Source organism: Tasmannia lanceolata, unplaced genomic scaffold (assembly GCF_043159265.1).
Source record: "Tasmannia lanceolata isolate RefF3 unplaced genomic scaffold, GAP_Taslan_0.1 ptg000018l, whole genome shotgun sequence".
Lineage (NCBI taxonomy): Eukaryota > Viridiplantae > Streptophyta > Magnoliopsida > Canellales > Winteraceae > Tasmannia > Tasmannia lanceolata.
The window spans coordinates 24,746,719-24,756,363 of NW_027518695.1; the positions used below are offsets into that span (position 1 = coordinate 24,746,719).

General features: G+C 37.3%; 1 protein-coding gene across 1 annotated transcript; it reads right to left on the reverse strand.

The window, feature by feature from the left end:
• Positions 1 to 685: 685 nt before the first annotated feature.
• Positions 686 to 9,274, reverse strand: LOC143850781 (putative protein phosphatase 2C 78). Its single transcript, XM_077360035.1, has 4 exons — positions 8,849 to 9,274; positions 7,421 to 7,794; positions 1,824 to 2,060; positions 686 to 1,438 (listed from the first exon to the last, which is right to left on the reverse strand). Exons 1-4 carry the CDS (start codon positions 9,102 to 9,104, stop codon positions 1,178 to 1,180), a joined length of 1,128 nt encoding a protein of 375 aa, XP_077216150.1. The 5' UTR covers positions 9,105 to 9,274; the 3' UTR covers positions 686 to 1,177.
• Positions 9,275 to 9,645: the final 371 nt, after the last annotated feature.

The window sequence follows — 9,645 nt, forward strand, 5'->3', positions numbered from 1 at the left end:
CCCATTTCTCAGTTCCAGTGTAAAGAATCAGATTTTTCGTAGCAGAATCGGAGTCATTTAGATTCTGATTCTCCCGTTCCTGGGCGCATTCCTGGGCTCATTCCGCTGAGAATGAGAAGCCTTGCCCAACATGACCCAAATGTCTCATGTTGCCTGATTTTTTATTTCAGATGCGGATTGGCAATTTGGCAGTCAATTAAACATCTAGCTAATTTAGTTGCTTTGATTTTTCAGCAAGGACCCCACTGGGCAGGTGATCAAATGGTCAGATCAGTGCGAAATTTGGGCCATGTCTAACACTCATCTACTTCACACATTTTATACAAGTTCTGTGCAATACAAGTAGACTTGCCCCTAGGTAGTCTAATAAGCCCTGTTGAAGCAGCAGTCTTATCTTTCTTTTCTTTTTTTTTTGCAATAATGAAGTTACAACAAAGAAGAGCAAACTAAACTACTAAGACCAAGAATATGTCCCATGTGTAAAGAAGAGAAGAAAAAAAACCATACAACTAGCCCAAGAAAAAAAAAAACATATTTCAGAATCCCACTGCAATTTCAATTTGCAACCCCTCCCTCGCTTTCCACGTCTCAATTTCAAAACATCAATAAGAACAGGGCAATTCTTCCAACACTAAATTTCAAAACATCAATAAGAACAGAAGGCATTTCTTCCAGCAACACAAGGTAACTAAGGTAACTTGGATTTCAAAATATCAATAAGAACAGGGCAATTCTTCCAACCTCTCAATTTCAAAACATCAATAAGAACAGAAGGTATTTCTTCCACCAACACAAGGGAACCAAGGTAACTTGGATCAGAAAACAAATACCTTTGATGAAATAGTACCCCTCTGAGTACAATTATGTACATCATATCCTGTATTTTTATTCAAAACTCACTCTTGCTGCCTCCTCGGTCAGTATCCTTCATATACAGTCATTCCTACATATCATCAGTTCATCTGATGTATGTATGTATAGGTCATAAGAGAAATGCTAATACCATTTTGGGGACGAGTAAAGGATTGGCACATAGATGAGACTGACCCACAAGTCGGGGCTGTCGGGTGTTTTGAGCCAATCAAGGGAACAAATGATGATCATTAACACATTTGGAATGAATGATATTAAAGGCACTAGTAGGGTACCCTTCAGTGGGTTGAGACAGTTTTCTGTTTCAGGGAGTCGGACTAAGAGGGTCCTCTGTTTCATCGGCATTATAAGAGTAGATGTCAACTGGTGCACTAGTGCAGTCACCATTGTTCCCTTTCAATCTAGAGGAACCCTTATGGTGATCAAGATAGATAACAATCACTGTAATGTCATCATGGAAGTGACGCCTTATCCCCTTTTCGATCTTTTGTATGTCCGCATATCTCATTTCTCTTTTTTTCGCAGCCTCATTAAGAGCTTCTCTCACCAATCGCTTCGCTATTCCCTGCATAAATCATGAATCAATGCTTGTCATTGTCATTGCAAATTAACAGAGCAAAGGAGTAGATTAAAATAAAAAAGAAGCAGTGTTTGTCTGTCATAAAAGATGTTGGACTTGACAAACAATTTGTGAACGGAAACAAATTTATAAAGATTAGGGAAATGATATCAGCACTACCATGTCTTGATAATTGCACTAACTCATCTTGTCTTTTATCATTTAAAGATAGGTGAGAAGTTACTACAGTTCCCAAAAGGCTCTCACAAGCCAATTTAAAAAGAAATTACAAGTTGAGTTTGTGCAATTATTAAAACATAGTAGTGCCAATATCAGTAGCCAACGATTATTGCAATATTAGAGATGCATGAGAAAGGAGGTGGGCACTCACAGCTCTTGGATTTTTGAAGACGAGTTCGACCGCTGCTTCATCACTTAATTGCTCCCAGAGGCCATCTGATGCAAATATCAAGAATAAATCTTGTGGCTTTATCTTACGAATCTGTATTGATGGCTCCGCGGTCATTACAGCTCGTTTCAGAGGAATAGGACACCCGAACTGATGGAAGAGAGAGTCCCTACTGAACTCGGGTTTTTTCAAATAGATATCTCCAATAGATCTTGACACCTAAGAGGGCAAATGTCAGGCTTTAAGACAAAATTTATGGATAGTTCAACATTGAAAGCTACATTAGCAGCTAGCAGCTGGTGATGATTTGGGTAAAAAGAATTATACTAGGCTTTGAATCCTTCAAAATATTTCATAAATATACATCTCGATTGGAAAAGAATCAATAGAAAAAAAAGAACAGAATTGATTGATATCTTTCTCAAAACAAACGAAAAGGAAAAGAAAGGTGAAACATAAAGCATGGATCCACTAAGCTCTCCCCATCTCCATCAAATATGAACAAGGGAAAACAGCCTTTTCCAATATATAGTCCTCATTCATAGAACCTCCCAGAAAGGTTCCAACTCTCAGATACATAAAAATTACCAATTTACCATTACACTTGCCAGACTATAATCCAATCCTAAACTAAATGGGACAAGTTTGGTCAGACAATTTACTGCTCAAGGTAATTGAATGTAGGATGCACGCCATAAAGTAAACCCTGAAAGAAGATTGAAAATAATGGGATATGCTTCCAAGGAACTTTAGCCTCTTGGCCCAAAATCAAAATATAGATTTAAACAGGCATATCTGTATTTCATCCACTAACTATTAAACAAAAACGTTCCATCAAAGGCAACTAGTATATGAAACATACAACCAGTGAATTAGATTTCCAAAGTATAGTGGACCCATCAGCAGATCTAAACATCTCTGTTGTTGCTCCGCAAAATGATTGCAAGATTACCCTAAAACCGTTTAAAAAAACTACCATGAAAATGACATTCAAAGATTCAGAACTTTGATGGATTGTCAAACTTCTTTCAAAGTTAATTTGGTCAAATCTCCACATCTCTTCAATTACAAAAATCACTATTTACAGCATCACGACATATAGTACCTATAAAATTGCACCTGAGTGGACTGCTGATGATCCATTCCCAAGAAAGATCCTCGGTGAAATAAGGTTTGATGCCAAAGGAAAGAAACTCAAAGGTACGATTAGTTTCATCATAGAGGAAAGTAGTATGAATAACAAGAGCTTCAAAGAAAAGCAAGGCGATCAAGAAAGGGTGTGTGCAAGGAAAATTTCAATCATTGAAGCTAATTGGGAAAGGCAGACTCTGAGATACGCAAGGAAAATTTCAATCATTGAATAATTGAGATACGCAAGGCGATCAAGAAAGGGTGTGTGCAAGGAAAATTTCAATCATTGAAGCTAATTGGGAAAGGCAGACTCTGAGATACGAATTTACTTTATATACTGAATGAACTATAAACTGGACTATTTGGGGGCCTGTCTTAGCGCTATGTGAAACTTCGTTAGAAGCTTATGGAGCAGGGTTGCATCTCAAAGTTCACCAAATGCATTTTAGAAAAGAAACATGCATAGGTACCGAGGTGGGGAAGCAATATCAAAAGTTACTACAGTCCAAAAGGTGACAATTAAGATGAAAGAATGCAATGCAGATTTTGAATAGCTCCTCTGTATTATGCTTGAAAATGGTTTGGACATATTTCACGTATGCATCACTTCTGTTTCTAAAGTTGCAACGAGATATTTCTGAAGAGGTGGAAAATGGACCTAGAGAGGTTATCAATGAGAAAAGGAAAATGTATTATAAATCTTTCATTGAACATTGCAGAAAATTGAATATGAGGATAACAAAAGACAGCTTTTTGTTCAGTGAAAAAAAGAGCCAAAGAACATAAAAAACGCAAAAGAAAACATTAGAAAAAAACTAAAAAGAACACAGAAAAAAAAAACACAATGAAAACATAGATGGGTTTGCATCTTAACTGTAATCATCACCCTAACAAGGACAAAATGAAAAATAATTTTCTGCAAGTTTACAGCTTTCTTCTTTTATTTATAATTCTTTGAATCATAGCTGAAGAGCATGTTTGCTTTTGAAAAAGTTTAATTCTAGTTCACATGCCAAAAAAAAGTTTTAAAAGAAAATGCAAATAAATTAATATGTAATGAAACAAGAACTTTTACATTATGCTACCATTCTCCAACACAAAGAATATTGCCTTTAGTGATAGTTATTTAAGGTATTATGATGCAAGGGCCTAACTTGTATATGCAAGCATAATCTTCTCTGAGGACAAATTAGTACATAAACTTAAAAATTATTGTATACATTAAAACACCAATAAAACAGCATGCCTGCCATCCACTTGTACCAGCTTGCCAGTGAGAAACTGGCTGAAAAATCTGAAAATTTTAGAGAAATAAGTCAAAAGGCATAAAATTTAAAAAAATGAAAGTCAAAATTTAAGAAATATTAATCCTTAAGAAAATAGCACACCCTTAAATGCAGTTTCTTTGCCTGTCGACCACTCAAGTTCCCTGTAAATTCCAAATCCATTGCCTTCTCAAAGAAATCCCCACCTTCAATAATGTGTAATTCTATAGGGTTCAAACTTCAAACCAAATCAGTATCATTTAAGTGGAAAAACAACGAGATCATGCAATTGGAAGTCTTCCACAGAAAAAAGAAAAGAACAAAACAAGATTCCAGCTCTGCATTTCGACATGTCTGCAGTGCACATAACCCTCACAATCAGTCATGTACTTCAACATTGAGATTAACATAGACACTGATACTAATTCCTCATGCCAATGAAACTAAGCCAGAGAGCTAACCTAACACAAAAATTAGCAAATCAATAGTGCAAGCAATCTATGCCAATAAAGGCAAAACCTCTAAACTGGATCAACACATGACAAAAATGAGAGCAGTATCCTAATTTCAACACCATTATGAACGGTGGCTGTCATGTCAACAACATGGGCCCCAAGCAGCTAATCATGCACTTTAAAAGTGCTCAAAAAGCAGCATTTTTCTTGGAATTAGAGTTTCCTTCCCATCAAGTGATTATAGATCTAAGCTTAGCTGCAAAACTTTAGATGTTTGAAACCCATCTAAAAGTGCAAAGCAAACAATACATCTTTAGCACGAGTTTTAGAAGGAAACATATTGTAACAAAAATCTTTCCGATTTAGTTAAAACAATTCAAGAAAGTTTATATTGAACTAGAATGTTAGGAGATTGAAGGGAAACATATTGCATACATAGTACTTGGCTGAACCAAACTTGGGAAGTGCACCCGATCCTATTGAACAGAACCAGAAAAGCCTAACCTTCTATAAATTTTACAAAATAGACCTTAATTAGCTACCAGAAAATATTACCCATGTGTACATAACTAGAAGATTATTGAAATTCAGATATCTATACTCTTCATGCCATATGAACAATGAAAAGATTCAAAGTTACTAAGATAAAATGGATTAAAAAAATTACATAGACAGAATGGTATCTGATGTGTAATATGCCAAAAGTTTCTTCTACTATGATTTATGAGGAAGTTAAGTCAGAATTCATTATAAGGACCCGTGATAAAGTCACGAGACACGTCCCCAGTGCGGGTATATACTCATGGTTCAACCATCAAATGAAATTGAAGAAACGCCTTCAAAACAAAAGTATGTGAAGGTCTCATAAAAGAAAACTTGAAAACCAACACTGATATTTCGGTACCAACAACACCAGCATGATAGGAGACATGAATGTCAACAATATGCCTAACAACACCACGAGCATAATAGGACCAACGTAACAGGACAACATAGAGCCATGGAATCATAGAAGACCATCCGGCATTGGTGCACCCTGGTTACCTTTCTTTCTACCATCACAATTTTGCTTCCACAAAATCTTCTAGAGAATTGCTATTTAGCCAAAAAGGGATATTTGGGCATAAAATAGAAAGAAGAATTCGACAAGTACGCTAACTTAAATTCACGTCATTCATGGTTTAAGGTTTAAATTATCAGATTCCGATACATGCTGGACAATATCGCCTGAGACAGACATCATTTTGAATGATACTGTAGTCTTTTTTTTCGACGAATACTGTATTTATCAGGCTATAGCAGTGTTTAAAAACGTGGATGCAACGCAGAACGCGGCTGAAGAAAATCCTAGTCGACTCAGCACGATTCGGTCGAATACTCTGTTGGCACAGCTGAGTACTCGGTTGATGTAGTCATAATTCGGTAGAGTCAAAGGAGTTTTTATTGACTTTGTAGGGAAAAATGTTGAACGCGGATACGGTGCAACACAAAACGCGGCCAAGGTAAAAGGGAGTCGACTCGGCCGAGTTCCGAGCCGAGTCAATGAGTTTTTAAACAATGGGCTATAGTTCATAAGCTTTGTGTTTTGTCTACTTGGAAAGAAAAATGTATCGATCGATACTTCTCTGAGAATTATTTGATACAAATGAAATTAAATCTTAGTATAGTCTCTCGAATCGTGCCAAACTGGTGATGACGCATCAGCTACATATGGATGGAATGACTTTTGTCTGAAGTCTAAACTTTCACCCCACAAATAAAGCAAAAGTTGTTTGAGTGCCTTCTAGCTAAAACAAAGTTTGATGGAAAAAAATGCTAGTTGGAAATACTTGATGGGGATCAGATGTCATCTCTAGCAAAGAAGGCATGGTCACTTTTGCCTACACTAAGCCAGTTAGAAAAATAAATGCAATTGAAGCGAATGATCTGTCACCAAGAACAATAATCAGTCATCTCATCATGTTTCCATGACTTTTCTCACAGATTGATGGTAACTCCATAGTCCATATAGGCTAGAAGGTGGCACTGTGAGGATACTCCTCTCCCTCGCCAAGACAGCAACATATTTCTTGATTAAGGAGAAAAGAATACCCTTTCATCATTATAAATCAAACGTTTGGTGAAACAAATTAACTCAGTAGGGAAATTGGTATGGGTTTTCAGAACCAGGCAATATAGGCTAGACATGTAATTTTTCGTAGGCTTGGATCTCATTTGAACCTAACTCACATTTTGCTCCAAATAACGCATTAATTTCTCACTTGCTCGACTTAAAAAGTAATAAAGACTGAAGCTACTGATAATCCTGTTTGGAGTCGCTTAAATCGATAAGCAGGATAAATAACGCCGAAATCAAGCTTATCACTCTATCAGTACTAATTCTGTTGCCTACACATCCACCCTAACCCCACATTTAAACCAAAGAAACGACCCCACTTCTCTAAGCACCACCTGTTTCAAGTGAAAAGGAAAAGCCAATTGAGTTCAGAAACTACAGTAACTTAGAATCATTCCAGTTTCAATTCCCATTTAGAATGCTAACTAATTCAACCATTTCAGAAAAGACTTCCTTCGGCCAAATCATGAATCAAGAATTGCATATGACAAAAATGATTCAAACTACCAATGATGATCAAGCATCTTACTCTGTAATTCACTCGATTATCTAGAAGAAACAAAGAAAAATCCAAATTTTCAAATAATAAAAAATAAAGTCTGATTGTATTACCTGAATTATGCCCTTAATCCGCCAGACGCCGCGAGTATGCACGACAATATGAGAATCATCGGGATGAAGTGCTTCGAGCTCCTTCCTTACCTCTTCCACTGCGACATTATGATCCGTCGAGAGCCGCTCCGCCGCCACAGTCTGATTCCGACCATTAGAGACCCGGCGACCAAGCACTGCCCTTGAATCCCCAAGATTTGCGACGTACAATAAATCATCAGTGATCGCCCCAACTAGGCAACAAGAACCGACAGACGCGATTTGAGGCCGCGCAGGCCACGATCGCTTCACCAAATGGAAGAATTCCTCCTCCGTCGCATTGAACGCATCCTTAATAACATCCACCGATAATCCCCCTTGCTCCGAAACAAACTCTGAAATATTTATTTTTAAAAAAAATTTGAAGATTAAAAATTTTAAAAAAAATCAAGGAAATAAAGCGGTGGAAGGGTGCAGAAAGGAGAAGATCACTATCTTCAATCTGTTGAGGAATGATATGTGCATGTTATTGTTGTATATTTGAGTAGTTACACACAATGTGGTTATTAGTTATTATGTGGTTATTCACTTTGGGCTTGTGGAGGTTAGCTATTGGTGATGTGTCTTGTAAGTGGGTAGATGGGTTTGTGATGCAATACTCTTTTGCTTGTATTTAAGTAGTAATTATTCAATAAAATGGAGAAGAAGAGAATTTTACAGCAACGAAGAAACTTTGTTTTTAAGATAGTTATGTCTCCTCTCCAATTAAACCTTCAGGCTCTGTTTGGATGCTTAAGCATTCTGTTGGGGTGAGTAAAGTCCATGGAGAGGGGCAGGATTTTGGATCCAATTAAAACCCTGGTACAGCTTAGTAAAGCCATGTGCTTTATTCTGTTTGGATGCAAGTTAACAGCTACAGGGAGAAGGAGAGTGATATATATATATATATATATATATATATATATATATATATATATATATATATATATATATATATAGAGAGAGAGAGAGAGAGAGAGAGAGAGAGAGAGAGATATCTCTACTGTTTTTGGGAAATTTCATATGTAAATGCTAGTGATGCCATGTAACCAGACAAGGAATTATTACACATGTTTGTTGTCTGGTAATCTGTAGGGATTTGGATGTTACATTGGCAAACAAAACACCACCAAGTAATCCAACAAGTGCATTTTTTTTTGCTTAAGAATTGCTTAAGGATCCCTTGCATGTGCCATCCAAACACAGGTAGGTTCTGTTCAATCAACCTGTGTTTATTTGTGTCACTACCAATTAGACACATAACAAAGAACACTGTCTCCTTCGATTAAAAAAAAACCCTTGAATCAAGATTCGATTTCATAATTAAGAAACCAAAAAAAAAAAAAAAATCTAAATAAAATAAGAAACAGTTTTTGGATTAGGGTTAGGGTTTGAGGAGAGAATATATACTGTGTAGATAGGAAAAGAGATGGTTCCTGATAAAGTGCGACGCCTCAGGACCACCATGGCCGTCGTAGACACCAACATAGGTTGCTAAAGGTGATGTGAAAACTTGACCTTGATCTTCTAAGGAAGAATTAGCCTGTACAACCGCAATTGAGTAGTCCCCAGAGGCATGTGGTTTTAAGTCCATATGCCATAAAAGTCCGTCGCCGGTCCGGCGGCCAAAACAACGGCAGAATGGCCGGCAACACGTCTGTAACATATCTGTCTCCTTTTTTTGTCCCTTTGATGTCAGATTTGTCTCCTTTTTAGTTTACCTTCTTGAGTTGGGGAGAGAGAGAGAGAGAAGATTTTGATGTGATGTTGAAGCAACGAGGAAGGAGAGTCGTGGTGATACCGCGTTAGAGGAAGATGGGAGGTAATACGCGTGCGTGACTAGAATATTTTTTCTTTCTTTCTTTTATATTTTTTCGGTGTTCATTTCCCTAAAATCAATGTTTTGATAATGACACTACCCTAATTTTGTTTTATGCTGTGGAATTTTAGAGGAATTAGATGTAGACTTGTAGTAAGGTGTGCAACTCGGGTCAGGTTGGGTCGCGTTGACCTGACACGAGGAACCATTTTTCCAACCTGAATCCGACGCGACCCAATTTCCACGCGGACGAGGTTCAACCCGAGCCGACACGAGGAACCCTCTTTTTTTTCCAACCTGAACCCGTCCCGACTTTTATGCTGTGGAATCTGAGATATGTAGTCAAGGGGTGCACCTTAACCCGTCCTGAAGAACCCATTTTCCCAAC